Source organism: Dama dama, chromosome 12, assembly GCF_033118175.1.
Source record: "Dama dama isolate Ldn47 chromosome 12, ASM3311817v1, whole genome shotgun sequence".
Taxonomy (NCBI): Eukaryota; Metazoa; Chordata; class Mammalia; order Artiodactyla; family Cervidae; genus Dama; species Dama dama.
The window spans coordinates 85,188,829-85,205,761 of NC_083692.1; the positions used below are offsets into that span (position 1 = coordinate 85,188,829).

The window sequence follows — 16,933 nt, forward strand, 5'->3', positions numbered from 1 at the left end:
CCCAACTCTTAGGACACTGTTTGTTTTAGATATACCAGGCACTAAATAAACATTCACTGAATGATTTCACAATCTATACATATACAGGAATCTATTTTTCATGATGAGTGAATATGTTTTCAGCATAGTAGGTGAAACATAACCAAGTCAAAGGAGAAACAGGACTTTACTATAATAAATAAATTTTATTTTTCCTACCATATAGTTTAAGAAAACCAGACACTAGTATAAGCTGGAAGAACATCTCTGAGTCTGGAAATAGGTCTCTGCCTTTTCATTCATAATGGATTGTCGACTGGAAAATCAGAGGCTGGCATTCAACAATATGTAACAAAGTGTTGATATACAGGGTTAACAGGTGTTTCATATATAAAGGATACCACGGCCAAACCAAATTCAAACAAAGCAAATGGGAATGAAAGGTTTCTCTGACACATCTGACAAAAGCCTTCCTCAGACTATCTCCTGGGAACTGAGTTCCTTCTACAAAAACACTTTGAGAAAGATTGCTGCAGACCAAATATCTAAATCACTTTGTATTCAAAAGCCTTCTAAACATCCCACTTCTAATTCTAGTCAACAAGGACCTATTCTTGTCTCTTTTTAAAATATATTTTATTTATTTTGGGCCGCACTGCATCTTTGTTGCTGCGTGCAGGCTCCTCTCCAGTTGTGATGCGCAGGCTTCTCATAACAGTGGCTTCTCACTGTGGAGCAAGGACTCCAGGGCACTCAGGCTCAGAAGTTCAGTAGTTGCAACTCCTGGGCTCTAGAGCTCAGGTTCGGCAGTTGTGGTGCACAGGCTTAATTGCTCTGAGGCATCTGGGATCTCCCTGGACCAGAGATCACACTGTGTCCCCTGCATTAGCAGTGGATTCTCAACCACTGGACCATCAGGGAAGTCTGACAAATTCATGTCTTTAGGAAAGAAGGAGAGTTCCTCTCCAAAGACTGCACAAGGAAAATTAAACTCTCCATTTGTGACTGAAAGAAGAGGCAAGTGACTAAATGGCCTCATTCAAGCATATCTGAGTTTTATCACAATGAAAATGATTGGTACATTTTAGAGTAGTGTTTCTTAAGCCAAGGGAGGGGGAAGAGGTACATCCCTTTAGGAGTGTGCCTGCTCCCCCTCTCCCCTTAGGAGACAGGGCCTTGGTGAGCAATCGCTACCAGTGGGAATATGGTATATCTACAAAGTGTACTGAGATGTTAAAAAAAAAAAAAAAATGAGAACTGCTACCTTAAAAGACAAGGCTTCCAAAGTGGCTCAGTGGTAAAGAACCCACCTGCCAATATAGGAGCCACAAAAGACCTGGGTTCATTCCTGTGTTGGGAAGATCCCCCGGAGAAGGAAATGGCAACCCACTCCAGTATTCTTGCCTGGAAAACTGCATAGAGAGGAGCCTGGCAGGTTACAGTCCATGGGTTGCAAAGAGCTGGACACAACTGAGCATACATATACACATTAAAAGATATCCTCCCAGTGAGGTTTTCTTTTCTTTCTTTTTTTTTTTTTTAATATATACCCAGTGAGGTTTTCAACTGACCCACTGCCAATCTTTTTAATTTCTGGAATGGCTTAGCAAAACTATATTCACATTAGACTTCATAACACTTAATGATAATGAATATATTTGAACACATTCTCATTCAACATTAGAAGTTTCCAAATCAATGTACTGCAAACTGTTATAAAATTTAATTGTAACACTGTCCAAAAGTATACAATGGGACTAAGTTTACCAAATGTATAAAAACATTATGAAACACTTGGCCTCATTTTGTTGATTTAACATTTCATTTTCATCATTAAGCATGCTGAAAAAGCAATGTAACCAAAGATTAAATATTCTAAAAGTCCTTCAAATTAGTCACCAGTGATCTTTCAACTACTTCTGAGCTAAACGAAGAACCTTATGTTACTTTGTATAAACAAGAGAATTAAGAAGCCTTCATGCCTTTGGCATTACTAAAATGGAGTACGTAAACTTAGTACCTCTGTCCACCATAAAACTGAAGTTACAGTAGGATGAAATGGAAGCCCAGAACCCCTGGTAGGGTAAAATTCCAGTAATAGTGTCAACCTCTTGCCAAAAAGACAAATTTTGTCATGCAGCTTGCAATTAATGTACCACAAATTTACCAGCCTATATAATTTTATCAGTCTACTTTCCCCAGAGGAAGTAAACAGACAATAAAACTAATGAAATCATATTTTTTGACCACTCATATCCGATATAAATTGCTACTTGTCTTCAGAGGATTAGTTGATGAGCTACTTACAAGGTCATTCAAATGTCTGGGCCAGTTAACCATATAGGCAGTGTTCTAAGAAACGGGGGTGTTCCTGAGTCAGCAGAAGAGGGTCCTGTATTGCGATGGATGGCCCCTTAAGTCGTTAGCAAGTGCATGTCAGGGAGTGATGGGCCTCTGTTAAAAACTGTTTTGCATCAGCATTTCTGTACTCTATGAAAACACCATGAAATACTGAACTTTTGATGAGTAATGCAACAGATGAGAAAATATTCAGTGTTTTAGTACTCCACAGAGTAGAAAGCAGAGGACAGAGCCTTAGGTTGTGAGCTGCTGAAAGTTAGACCAATCAAAACACAGCTGATAGGCCCTGTGCATTCTGGAGTTCGTGACACCAGCATTTCTGCAAGTTTGGCCCATCGCCCTCCTGACAATCACCTGGGGAACTTGCTCCAGTACAGACCTTCTGCAGGAAACCAACATTTTAAACTAGTAAAGCAGCATCTCCTGACTCGCCTGGAGGATCTACATTTATCACAAGCTCACCAAGTGTTTCCCTCCCTTTGGCAAAGTCTTTAGTATCCTCTGCACATGAACATTAAATTCTGCAGCACATATGAAATGCTGAAGCAACATTAAATGTATAACCTCCCCAAATAGTGTGATGTCATTGGTTAAAAGGTGATAGATGAGTATAGATGAGTACAACCAATTGGGATTAACTCAGTCAGTGCCCTCTGGGTAACACACTTTACCTGTGCTGCATAATACTTCACAGCATCAAACTGGCAACAAGAAAACAGAGCAAAACAGAACATATGACACCCAGCCACAGGCTGTGAACTTTTAACAAAATCCAAGTCCATAATGACATGGGAACCTTGCATGGTGAAGCAGAATGGACTTGTGGGAAAAAATGGCTCTTTCAATTCATTCCCTTCACGAGGTGGGGAAAGGAAGAAGGCCCCTCCCCAAACCAGGTTTCTTCATTCTGGAATGCCTTCCCAGTCCCCACAGCTCCCACAGACTCAATCTCTGCTTTCTCAGGTTCCCAGACTGACCTTCCCAGCTCATCCTCTTCCACTGTGGCAGGAGAGGCTTTGCTACATGAATCTCATCAGATGAAGCGTGTTCCATTTTCCAAGAGTAATACTTCAAGGGCAGTAAAGCTTAATCCAACTAATTAATAGTAAAGCTATACGGGTGGTATGCCTAATCCAACTGTTTAAATAGAATTGGAGAACACACCTTAAATAAATTAAAAGCTAAATGAAATAATGATTTGCATGAATGAGGACTGACTTGAACCCACGTCCCCCTTTTAAAATAGTACTTACAGAATCCAATGCACATCTAGAGAAATGTCCCCAGTTAAATACCTCATTGACTTGAACCCGCTCAAAAATGCCAAGATATCAAGCATTATAAATATTTTAGGCCATTGTAAACTGGGACCGTGCCACTGCTTATGGTAGTTAGGATGTTGTAGCTTAATGCTGATGTTTGGTAAGAAAAGCTTATGGTGTGAATCAGGTTTCCTTTTTATGTAATTCCGGCTCGGGAATCCGATACAGGGCAGCTGAGAAATAAACAATGTTGCTGAGGCTGAAGATGAGGCATAGAAGTATGGCTCCGGCTATCTGGGCGAACAACAGGGGCCTGCAGTGGGCCAGGAGCCACTCCTTCCTCAGAGTCTTGTCCAGAAGGATGGCTTCCATCTGCATGTGCGTGGCCAGGATCACACACACATGAAACAGCTGGTGACTGTGACCTAAAGCAAATACACAAAAGGCCACCAAAATCAGCGATGAGAAAGGAATGGATACTGACAACACCCTATGGCTTGTGTGCTAAAAACACTCTGTGGCGTAAAAGAAGCTAGATACAAGATACCCACTGTCTGGAAAAGGCAAATCCATAGAGACAGAAAATAGACTAGTTGTTGTTTTGGGTAGGGGGTAGGAGTTGGAATTAACAGTACATGGGTCGGAAGGATCTTACTGGAGTGACGAAAATGTTCTAAAACTCATATACGGTGATGGTTACACAATGTGGTAAATTAAAAAAAAAAAGATTGAATTGTACACTTGAAATTAGGGTATTATGTTATGTATAATGCACACACTCAGTTGCTCAGTTGTGTCTGACTCTTTGCGACCCCATGGACTGCAGTTTGCCAGGCTCCTCTGTCCATGGAGTTTTCCAGGCAAAAATAATGGAGTGGGTTTCCATGCCCTCCTCCAGGGGATCTTCCCAACTTAGGGATCAAACCCGTGACTCTTGTGTCTCCTGCACTGGCAGGTGGATTCTTTACCACTAGCACCACCTGGGAAGCCCATATGTGATATATACTTTCAAGTTTTTATTTTTTAAATATCTTTTTTTTTTAATATCTTATGAGAAAAATAAAAAGGCCATCAGAGAAAACCAAATCCATTTTCAAAACAACTTATCCACCAGTCCTGTTTTTCACATGAGAAAGTTCTGAAGTTTACCTCTTGAGAGCTATTACCAGTCAGGTCTGATTCTGACTTCAATACCAAAGGGGAAGCCAGCCAGACTTCCTGTTGGCCACTTATGAGATGCTCCTCTCCCTACTGCTGGTTAATCCCAGACACAATGAGGGGCTCTTCCTCTCTGATACCGCACAGGACCCCGGTCAGCATCCCCAGAGGGTGGGAGCCCAGTGGACGGAGGCTCCAGTACGCAGGGGATACTGACTTGGTAGCTGGTGAGAAAAGGAGTCCATTGCCCAGGGCTGGGGATTGCCTCGGGGGACAGTCCACAGAAACCAGGAGTAAGATGAGAAGACCACATGTTTCATGGGCTGAATTGTACCTCCCCCTCCCAAATTCACATGTTGAAAGTCTTAACTCCCAGTACCTGAGAAAGTGACCGTATCTGGAGATAGGGTTTTTAAAAGACAATTAAGTTAAAACGAGGTCACTAGCATGGGACCCACTCTGGTATCTTTATAAGAAGAGGAGATTAGGATGTACACGTACACAGAGGAGAGATCAGGTGAAAAGAAATGGAGATGGCCCCTAGCAAGCCAAGAAGAGAGGACTTGGAAGAAACCAACCCTGCCAACCCTTGATCTTGGGCTTCTAACCTCTGGATTATGAGAAAATAAACTTCTGTTGTATCAGCCATGCAGCCTGCGGTTCTTTGTTATGGCAGCACTAGCAAACTAATACAAGAGTTAAATAAGGACCCTCCTTCAGTTAAAAAGAAAAAAAAAAAGAATTCAGTGTTGTACCCCCAGGATTTATCCTATAGTAAGGATTCAATAAATGTGTCCACGGAAGGGACCAGGCTGGGCATCTGCCCTAATGAGCAAGAGCCAAATCGGGAATGAAGATGCAGTAAAGTTGAATGAGTGACCAACGACTTCCTTAGGACAAGGAGCTGCCAGCAGCCCAGATGCATCCTCCAGGGAGATACTGTGCCTGGAAGGGCCAGCCCTCCCTCACTCAAGCCATACCACTGGGCTGTGTACAATTTCCAAATCTGTGTGTTTTGCGGCAGAAGTGGTTCCTTATCCAGCTGAAAACCGTACTGTCCAAGGACACAGGGCCAAGCAGTAGGAAGTGACCAGCTGCGCTCACCAACTGAGGCACCAACCCATCTCCATTAGGGCAGGAGACAAAAAGATGGAAGAGCCAAGAGCACTGGACAGATGTGAAAGGGGCCTGCAGCGGGAAAAGTGATGTCAACACTCCCGTCTGGCAGGAATAGGGAGGAGCTTCCTGTGGGCATTGGGGAGGAAGCTCAAAATCTGGCTGACTCTGTTATTTAAGGACAGAGATCTTTCCAAAGCCCTTGTTTAAGATGTTGTCGTTATCTGCCATCTCTGCCATATCCTCCCAGTGGAGTGTCTTTCTGCTCTAGGCCCAAAAAGACAGGATAGAGGTGAGCAAATAAAATGTTATTAAGAAGCCAGAGTCGGCAAAATAAGGCCCAGTGTCTATTTGTTTTTCCTGCCGACCCCAGACTTTGTACATGATCAGCTCTATTTCTTCCGGCTGGGCTGGGGCTAGGGAGGTGGACATGCTGGGCAGGCTCCTTGGGCAGGTTCCAATCCCCTGGCCCTCACATCTCCCTCCTTTTTTGAAATCTGCCCTCTAACCACTTTGCTCATTGTGATCCCTTCTGGCAGAGGAGAAGGAATAAAGGAGATGAAACTCTTGTCAAAGCAAAATGTGGCCACGTTTCTTGGGTAGAAGATGGAAACTCATGGACAAAATGGGCCTGGGGAGAACTGAGGTTCCTGCTCGCCACCTGGGGGTGAGGACTTAGAGCTCCAAGGTGGCTTATCCAAGGAGCTCTCACCCCAGGAGCCCTCAGCCTCACCAGAAATGGACAAGGGTCCCTCCTCCAGCCAGTCCCAGAACCAGGGTGGAGGAGACATGTTCCACAGCGCTACCCACGTCTCTCGACAGAAAGGAAGGAACTCTGCCAGCAGGTATAAACCCCTGTAACTCTGACGCCTCCTCTTCACCACATGGCTTCTCTGGCTTGAGCATGTTCAGGCTCACCTGGAGAATCACTCGGCTTCTGAGAGAGTGCTGGGCCCACCCCAACGGGATGTCTCGGGGGGTGGGGGCTGAGATCCACATGTTCCCAGGTGAGGCTGAGACTACTCATCCAGGCTGGGAACTGCTGAGGCTGGGAAGCACTGCTCTACCACGATTCCTGGCACCATCACACCCGCCTGAGTGAAACACTCTTTCCTCTCCTTGGCACTGCCCCCCGCCGGCTGATACCCTCAGAGCCTTCTGTACCCCATCTTTCCTCTTCCTCTTTACAGCTGCCTTCCATGGTCACTTAAAAATGGGATTTCCCATTCGAGGTAATAATAGGACTCTCCTGTCCCCATACCCGCCAGAAATGCTTTAGAACCCTAGACCCACCTTCTCTCCATCCCCCACCACCCTCCCTCGGCATCCACAGTCTGTGTACATCCTGACCTCTGTCTCCTGGCAATTTCGCTCACCGTGGTCTGGGCCTGGAGAACTTCCTGAGGCTTTGCTTCTCACCCTGCCCCCGCCTCCCCTTGGCAACTACATGCGCTCGTGTCAGGGGTGGGAACGCCCCCTGGGCAGCGGGGCCCCCACGCGCTCACCGATGTAGTCGAAGCGTCCAGGGGCCAGGCGCTCTGGCAGATGCGCGGAGTAGAAGAAAGAGGCCAGGAGGGTCATGGCCACGTGCTTCTGGTGGTACAACGTGGCTTCGTTCTCCGCACTTTCCCCGGGGAATAGGAACACCTGCAGGTATTTGAAGACACATCAAGCCTTCAAACGGATAACCTACAAGGACCTACGGTATAGCACAGGGAACTCTGCTCAAAATACTGTAATAACCTAAACGGGAAAAGAATTTGCAAAAGGATAGATACCTGTTTATCACTGAATCACTTTACTGGACGCCTGAAACTAACACAACATTGCAAATCAACTATACTCCAAGGTAAAATGAAAAGCTTAAAGAAAGAAAGAAACATCAGGTCTCGAGAGGAGGTCTGACGCCAAGGCCGTTCCCTCCCGGCATCTGTGCTTGGAAAGGGACCTCACAGGGCCTGTGTGAGCAGGCTTCCTGTTCTGGGTGTGAGCAACTGAGACCTAAGGTAAGTGTATTTTAACCTCCTGCATGCTCATGAGAGCCTTTGGGTTATTTAGTTACAAAATATGAAGAAAGGAAGGAAGGAAAGGAAAACAACAGAAGTGAAGAGAAAAGGAAAGGAAAAAAAAAAATCTTGCTAGATATATCACTACCCTGCCCCACCCCCAGCCCCGGGGCTAAAATGTAAGTATAGTTAAAAAATGGCCCATTCACACTTGAACTCACTTTTAACCAGCACATGCCTTGAATTGACGCTCTTAATTAAGGTTTTAAGGCCTAGGAATTCCTGGAAGGCCTTCTGAGTCATCAAAAACTATTCATTACGGACATTATCCTGGTTTGGAGTTTGGTATGGTTTTGTACGATTATTAAAAATAGCGGCAGCCACCACCTACGGAAGGCACTAGGCCAGGCCTTCTATGTGCATCATTTCATCGAGCCTCAGCAGTGACCACAGGGCAGACTCCATTTCCCCCATTTTGCAGATGAGAGTACTGGGCTGGAAGGTGACTTGCCAACCACTAATGAGTAAAGTCAGGCTGATTTGCAGAGCCTGTGGGCTCAGCCACAGCACCGTTCAGGGTCAGACCTCTCCTCCCCACTGCCCAGCGTCTGATGTGGCCGAGTGCCAGGAGCATCCAGCACTCATCCTAACGTGAGCCTGTGCTGTCTGCTCTGGTGGCCTGTGGGGCTGGCTGGTTCTCCCTGCGCTGGTTTCCTGGGTGTGATCTGTGTCCTCGAGGAAGGATTCAAGGGAGTGGGCTGCATCCCCCTCTCTGGGTCTCCCCAGACCCACACGGGCTGAGCACAGAGCACAACCTCAGTGCCTCAGCTGGTGGAGCCAGCCCGACCCCTCTCCTTCGGCCCTGGGCGCTGCCATCCTGGCCTCAGGCATCAGACTCTTACACTGCCTCCACCCACGGGGCCTGGGCCTGGAACTGCTGAGCCCATCAGGTCTGCTTATTTGATGACCCCTCCTCTACCCGCCTGTGAAGGAGGGGGTGTCAGCCTCATTTAAAGATCAGGAAACTGAGGCTCAGAGAGGTTATGTTCATTGCCTAATGTCACACAGCCAGTGAGCAGTGGGGCTGGGATTTGAACGCATGGCCATCTGGGAGGACGTGAACTTTCCCTCTTCTTGTCTTCCCTCCTACACCCTCTTCCTTTGTGTTCTCCATCTAATTCCCATCCATCCTTTAAGACCTTCAGTCATATGCTTTCCTTCACCCCTACTTCTGTGTTAATTGATGATAATATATAATAATGCATTTATGGGACTCTCACCACCAGTTAGCACTGTAAACATTATCTCATGTAATCCTCCCCATAGCCTGACACAAGGAGGTGTTACTACCAGGCCATTTTACAGATGAGGGAGGTCAAGACACAGAGATAGTAGAAAACTTGCCCCAAGTCTTGCAGTGAGTGAATATTAGAGATTTGCCTCCAGAGCCCACTCTCCTGCTCACTCTACTAAACCCCAGGGCTGCCTCCCCTGCCCAGCCCTCCGAGATTGCTCCTGAGCCTCCAGGTAGCCCTGGCCACTGACGCATCTCCTAGAGCCACCTACCTAGCGCCCCTGGTAGGTGGCGGCTGCCTATGTCCGTCAGGGCCTCTGTGTTCATGCCGTCTAACTAGTCTGCGAGTGCCATTAAGGGAGCACGTGGGGCTCTACTTCCCACATGTTCTACTGTGACCAGGACAGCATCTGACCCCCAGAGCTCAGGACACAATTGATTCCCGGGTGTTGCCAACAGACAGAGAGGGGTCAGAGCACGGCCCTTACCCTGAATAAGATGGGAAGGGAGTCCCAGGTGTAGGGAAAAGCAAAGGCCAGGACACGAAGCATCTTGCAGAGCCCGGGCTTCTGTATCTCAAAAAACCTAAATCAGGAAAGGAAACGGGGGAGAAATGAGAATGAAAAGGAGTTTCAGTCAATAACACACACACTAAAAATAACCAAGGCCGAGTAACCCACAGAAACAACCACTTGTGCACAAACTCCTCCCTCGGCCAGCAGCTTCTCCACCAGCTCTCTCCACTTCTCCCCCAGCCCCCAGGGGAAGGGCTCCATCTCAGATGTGAAAAGAGTTTGGAGGCACCATCTCCCGGCACCATAAGAAGCAATGGTATCCAAAATCAGGGAGGAGGCATGGAGCAAAACCCCTTCAAGGGCCAAGTTATCTAACTGCCGAAAAGAGCCTCCAGAGGTCAAACCAGCAGCCACTAGGAGTGGGAGACTGTGGGGCGTGGGCGGGCCCAAACGCACAGGCGCCTGGGGCCAGCACCTCTGCAAAGGTTGAGATGCTTAACTAGTCAGAGTCGCTGGGTGATCACCCTGCAAAAGCCCTGGGTACAATTAGGTGTTTAATGACAAGAGATTTCTGGAATATTTAATAACACACAGGAATACCAGGTTGGGGAAACTGAGTAAGCATGGTCCTTCCTTCTCTTTTTTTTTCCTTCCTTCTCTCTTTCATCACCACCCCCACCTGCCTCTGGTTCAAGGACAGAGGAAGCCAGCATTAAAATGAGGGGTGCGGAAGTCACCAAGACGGGCAAGTCCTTCGGGATGGAACACCTTGGGGCCTCAGCTGGCTTGGGCCGAGCCTGTGGAGTAGGCAGCAGCTGAGGGTGCGGGAGATGGGCAGCACAGATGGCAGGCTAGACACTGGGGGGGGCAAGGGAGTTGGAGGAGAGGCTCCGCACAAAACCACAGCCCTGAAGTGGGGCTCAGGCAAGGGAGAGCTCACCCTCCCAGGCTGGGCCGGGTGGCAGGGCAGGCACCCGCTTCAGTACCACATCGTACTGGGGGGCTGGGTTCTCCCTTGGTACCCACAGGACTGTGAGGCCAGAGCCTCCCCCTGCAAAGGTGATCTGCAGAACCAGGGTGTTGAGGCTTGTAGGGTGGCTGTTATGGGGCCGCCTGTAAGAGGCCAGGGGTGCTGGGGCCCTCCAGGCCTTCTCGATAGTCCTGCCCCTCATCACACTGTCCGGTGGGGGTGGGGTCTGCTCCTCACCTCTGTTCCCCAGGTGCCCTGTCCCAGCCCACTCGCCCACCCTTTCTCCACCAAACAGGGTCTGCTGCTCCCCCAGCCCAGGTCCATCCCTTCCAGCAGGATCTTCACATCCTCTATGAGCCAGTGCAGTCACCTGACTATGAGCCCCACTGTGCCCACCTCCTCTGGCATAGAATACGGCAGAGATACCCCCATCTGCCTCCAGGTGGTCAGGGAAGCCTCTTCAAGGGTGGGGCTGGGTCTGCTCAGCTCTCCAACCCCAGCATCTGGCTCAGAAGTGCGCCTGAGGATGTGGACATCTGCTTGGCAGCCCAGCCTGGGGACACCTGTTCACCATGGGCCCCAAGAAACCCCATAACCTCCAGAGATGAGCTTCAACTTCACTCAAGCCCATGGGCATGTCCCTTCTTCTTTTCTGACCCTGTGGACACTGGGCAGAGAAGGAAGAGAAGCTCAAGGAGGACGAGGAGAAATAAGGGACCTCAACTCATCATCCCCCAGAACAGAACCCCAGCCTTGGAGGAAACCACAAACCCTGGGATTGGCGAGGCTGCACAGGGTCGCGATCTGGCAAGTGTTTGTCTTGGACACCCTGAGTCTGGTCCAGTCCCTGACCTTTGTGACCATCTCAGCCAGCACGTGATGTAACCCTCGTGTGCCCCAGAATCCTCGTGTGTACCACAGGGATGACTACAGAATCCCTTAAGGGCTTGTTGCAAGGGTTTATCAAATGATGCTCACTAGGAGCTTACAGCTGTGCAGAGCACAGAGTAACACTCATGAAATAGCAGCATTTTTGTGTGTGTGTGTTGTAGGAGCCATCCTCTCCCTCTCCCCATCTTGTAGCCACGTGGTACCAGAAAACAGAACAGGAGAGAACAGACAAGCTCTGGGTGATTTGCCTAAAATCAGCTGGGCTAATAGGAGGCAAAGCGAGGATTTACACCCAGGCCATCTGGTCGGCTTCCCACTCTGTCCCTTGGGCAGGTCTCAGACCACTCCCCAGTCTCTGCTCTTACGGACACCCCTCTGCCCCAGGAGGCGAACGGAACACACTTCCACTGCTCCAAGAGTCAGAGCCCATCTTTCGTAGGGCCTTCTCTACGCTGGCCGACCCTGCCCGACCACGCAAGCCTGCTCCCTCCCTCCCCACGCTCTGCCACCGCCTATCACCTTCGGGTGCAAAGAGATTTGCTCTTAAAGCACGCTCTCTCTGCGGCCACTTACACAGGAAGAAAGCTGGCTGTGGTTGGTGAGGGCCATCCCCCAAAACATGGATTTCCTGCGACTTGAGACATGGCGCCCGGCCTGATAAAGTACTTCCCCAAGGGCAAACGAACCAGCCTCTCCAGCTGCCAAGCCGAGTCTACAGAGGGAAAAAGGAGAAAAAGCAGAATAGAAGAGAGCAGCAGAGAACAAGAGGCAGAAGGGCCAGCAGCCACAAAGACGGTGGGCCTCCCACCACCAAAGTGCAATTCCACGTCAGGCCACAGGGTGTCGCCACAGCCAGAGACTCTGAGAGGGAGGAGAAGGAGCCAAGGCATTCTCCAAAGCGCACCACGCCCCCAAAGCCTCGCCTGGTTCGGCAATGCCTGTCCCCCAGGGCTGGGAGTCAGGGAGTCAGGCCTCCTCTGCCTAGAATCAGGTGGGCAGGAAACACTGGATTTCGGGAGAAGCCTCCACCAAGAAAGCGCGGATACAATACCAGTCTACTCTAAAACCCAATAAATCCTGTTGCAACAAAGCTGGACAGACGTACAAGTGAATTCCAGAACTATGCTTGAAACAAGTGGGCCTTTGGAAACATCATTCTATTGCTGTGTGTGCGTGTGTGTGTGTGTGCATGTGCACGTGCAGTGGGGGCGGGGGGGGTGGTATTCTGGCTGTTTTGTTGTTGTGTGGATGACGTAACAGGAATGTGGACATTTCCACCTGCTGACCCTTGACCCCAGCAGCAGTCTACCATCTGGCTGAGCCCTCTGACCTCCGGATGTGTCTGGGAAGCGCTGTCTGCTAAGCCTCCCGTCTCCGGCTCTGACCTCCAAACCCTTCCAGGCCTGCCCCATGCCGCTCTGAGCTGCCGCAGCACCACTGCCAGGCTCACATTCCACCAGGGACCAAAACCCATCTTCCCTCACGGCACTGACCACAAGGTGTTCCACAGAGCGCGTATGTGTCTAAAAATCCAACTGCGGGATGCCCTGGATGGATGAATGAAAAAGTACCCACAGCAACTCGTGATGTACAGCAAACACGTGTAACTACCATTCCTGAGCGGGTGGTGATGCTTCCTGGGCTTGCAGGTGGTCAGTAGGTATGAGCAGGCAGGGTCTCTGTCACACCTACCTGGCTCCAAGAGCCACAGAGAGGTCATATGTTCTGTCATTTCCCCTGTAAACACTACAGAACAAGAAGGCAGTTTTCTGGAACGTGTTCCTTTAAACCAAATTCCATGATTGTTGTTTAGTTGCTAAGTCATGTCCAACGCTATGCGCCCCCATGGACTGTAGCCTGCCAGGCCCGTCTGACCATGGGATTCTCCAGACAACGATACTAGAGTGGGCTGTTATTCTCTTCTCCAGGGGATTTTCCTGACCCAGGGATCACACCTGCATCTCCTGCATTGTAGGTGGATTCTTCACCACTAAGCCACCTGGGAAGCTCCCAGCTCTACGCAGAATTTACCTAAAGGACATGTATTGTGTGGGAATGAAGGCCATTCAGACCACACTACTCTGGGAGGCATGTGGATAACTAAAGCACAACTCATGAGCTCCACGGTGTCCTTTTATGTTCAGGAAAAGAGGTGGTTCTTGGACTCCTAGCCATACCGCAGACTGATGCAGCAGGAGGGAGAGGCAGGGGCAGGCCTAGAGGATGCAGGGGAGAAGGCAAGGAGAGAAACCTTGGAAAAGTCACTGAAGCTGGCATCATAGATGCCGAAACAGAAGGAACCCAGGGAACTTCATCTCAGGGGCCCCTGCTTAAGGGCCATGATTGGCCCAAGGCCACACAGCAAGTCTGTGAAGCTGGGACTCCAGACAGCCCTCGCCTGCCTCCATGGCTTCCCCTGCAGTTAATCAGGGCCAAGTCTCTCCCCAAACATGCATGAGCCCTCCTCCTCAGACACCGAAGACAGAGACAGAGAATGAAAACAAAGGGGGCAGGTCTTATAAGAGCAGGATCCACCAGCACACGGGAAGGAGCGAGGACGAGACGCGAGGAAGCTGGACGGGCCCCCAGGGGGACGGCCCACTCTACCCTTGGCTCCAAGCATGTCGCATTTGCTTCTTTCCCCCTTCCTGTTCCCCGAGCCCCCACTGAGTCCCACAGGGCACAGTAGCTGAGCCCACAGAACTGTCTTCCTAGGAAGTTTACTGTCCTTCCTGAGCCTAAGGCCAGTCCTCTGGAGGACACACGAGGAGCCTCCGATCCCCCACCTCTGGATCGCTCTTCCAGCCTCTATCCCCCTCCCCTGCCAGCTGCACAGGCTCTGGCAACTCTGAAGCTCCTTGCTGTCTCCCAGTGCTGGCCCATCCTCGCCAGGCCCTCACCCTTATCCAGGCTCTCGGCTCTGTCCAAAATGCCCTTCCCTCTTCTCCAGCTAAAGTGTTCAACCTTCCTCAATACTCGATTCTCAGGCTGCTTCACAGAACCCTGGCTATCCAAGTAGGTGTCGTTTTGTATTACCATTATTTGCTTATGTTATATTCTGTAATGCTACATGCTTTTAAAAAAAAAAAAGAAAAAGCCTTTTCCTCTGGCCTTTAAAGGAAACGTTGGCTCAATCTAGACATTTTGGAGGTCTGCAGTCTGCTGCTTATACTGCATGGGGCACTCTGTGAGGGCAAGGACTGAGCCATGCTCATCTCCATATTCCCCCAGAGAGGGGTTTACCCCCACTCACACCCCAGGCCTTCCCACGAGGGGAAGCAACACAAAACCCAGGCTTGAGACTGAGCCGGCAAACGAGACTCACCCCCATGGAAAGCAGCTCCACGCTGCCCACCTGCCTCAGGACAGGTGAGGGGAAGGCAAGTTGGGGCAAGCATTCCTGATGCTGTTTAAGGCTCTCCTCTTTGACTTTTAAAGAAAAGCAGCTTGTCAAGTTTGGAAAATCTGCCTACCTCTGGGTCCCACAAAACCCAATGTCCCCCAAAGAAAGCTGGAGCCAAAATCATTGTGGGGAAGTTGCAGAAGCATACCTCGCCACTCCGACCCCTGAGGTTTTCTCCTGGGGAGGGAAGAGCTACGGCTGCCAGGAATAAGAATGCTACAAGGCCATGGCTCAGGAAAGACACAGGCTGGGGGCGCGGATGGTCAGGACCGCCAGCCTTCCTAGGAGCTCTTGCTAACCCACCGTGGACGGCCCCCAGCACCTGGCACCACTACACAGGAATGTTACCCGAAAACACCATCACTCGAGAGGCTTCCTCAGTCATTTTGGGTACTTTGTTTTTTTTACCAAGAATAATCCAGAGTAGTTATCCTAAAAAGTGCCCGCTTGTACTCACATCCCAGTGAGCTTCCTTGAGTGAAAGGAAAAAAAAAAGAATTCGAGCCAGTGAGCTGGGCATGACTCATGGCCATCATGGTTCCCCTGGGGATGTGTCAGATGTTTGAATATCATCTATGCATCACACACATGCATATCTTGTTGTATTGCACTTTGCTTTATTGTGGCTTCTGCAAACTGAAGGTTTGTGGTAACCCCGTGTTGACAGATGATAGCATTTTTAAGCAATAGCATATTTTTAAATTAAGATGTGTGCATTGTTTCTTTAGACATAATGCTATTGCACAGTCAATAGACTATAGTATAAATATAACTTTTATATGCACTGGGAAACCAGAAAGTTCAATGACTTGCCTACTGCGAAGTTGATATCTTTGCAGTATCTCTGAGGTGTGCCTGTGGCTAAAGGCAGGCCCCTCTCAGTTCCTACTAGCAGACCACCCGTTTATGCTGTGCCTCCTCTGGGCCAGGCTTGTGCCAAGTATTCTGGATATATTACATCCATCTCACAGGGTAGCTGTGTTGACCCTATTTTTCTTTTTCTTTTTGGCCAAAGCCACATGACTTGTAGGATCTTAGTTCCGCAACCAGGAATTGAGCCCAGTCCACAGAAGGGAAAGTGCCAAGTTTTAACCACTGAACTGCCAGGGAACTCCCTTGAGCCCATTTTATAGATGAGCAAGCTGAGGTTCAAGGAGGGTAAGTGACTCGTTCAGCAACAGGGCCAGCTATATCATTTGCAGGGCAGAAGGAAAGTACGGGACCCCCCCTTGTTCAAAACTCATTAAGTGTTTCAAAACAACAACAGCGGGGCATTAGACAAGTGTGACGCCCTCTCGATCATGGAGCCCTGAGCACCAGCACAGGCCGTGTGCCTGTGAAGCTGGTCCCGCCCAGCTCCTGGAAGTCTGTGTGGAACTGAGCCCCAGCTCCCGAGCACCTCTTCCGCGGTCCCCTCCGGCAGTCTGGGGAGCCCCGCACTCCACTGCCACCCGCCCCTCGCCCCTCGCCCTCTGTGGCAGAGCAGCCGGGTACCTGGAGTAGCAGGAGAGCCAGATGCTAACGATGGTGTTCAGCACGGCCAGGGTCAGGTAGTAGTCATGGAAGGTGGTGCTCACCAGCGTGTCCGGGAAAACATAGGCCGAGTAGGCGACGGCACAGCCTGGGGGAGCAAACCCAGCCATGGGCAAGAAGCCAGGACTCAGCACTGTCTGGACGCCCTGGGAAGACCACCCCGCCCTGCATCTGGCTGAGCCCCCCTCACCCTCACAGACCCTGAGCCGTCCTGCACCCCACCCACGCTATGCCATCACCGCCCCACCCCCCACCCCCCCCCCCCCCCGCAGCCTATAGGTCCCCGTCTCCCTTCCCTGCCCACCCGGATCCCACCCTGAGAACCGTTCTGGGAGCCCAGTGCTGCTCCAAGGGCTTGAGAGGTATTAACTCTTACAATCTTTACAGCCACCCTCGGACATCAGTCCTGCAACTGATGCTTATTTTACAGATGAGGAAACAGAGG

At 49.8% G+C, this 16,933-nt stretch overlaps 1 protein-coding gene across 6 annotated transcripts in view; it reads right to left on the reverse strand.

Annotated features, from left to right (window-relative positions):
• Positions 1 to 200: 200 nt before the first annotated feature.
• PAQR5 (progestin and adipoQ receptor family member 5) overlaps positions 201 to 16,933 on the reverse strand; it is a 122,005-nt gene continuing 105,272 nt past the window's right edge. For all 6 annotated transcript variants that reach the window (XM_061157978.1, XM_061157981.1, XM_061157980.1 and 3 more), the window contains 4 exons: positions 16,450 to 16,576; positions 9,665 to 9,761; positions 7,382 to 7,523; positions 201 to 4,027 (listed from right to left, as the gene is read on the reverse strand). In XM_061157978.1, coding sequence (XP_061013961.1) covers positions 3,786 to 4,027; positions 7,382 to 7,523; positions 9,665 to 9,761; positions 16,450 to 16,576 — 608 coding nt within the window. In that variant the 3' untranslated portion in view covers positions 201 to 3,785. The remainder of the gene's footprint in view (positions 4,028 to 7,381; positions 7,524 to 9,664; positions 9,762 to 16,449; positions 16,577 to 16,933) is intronic.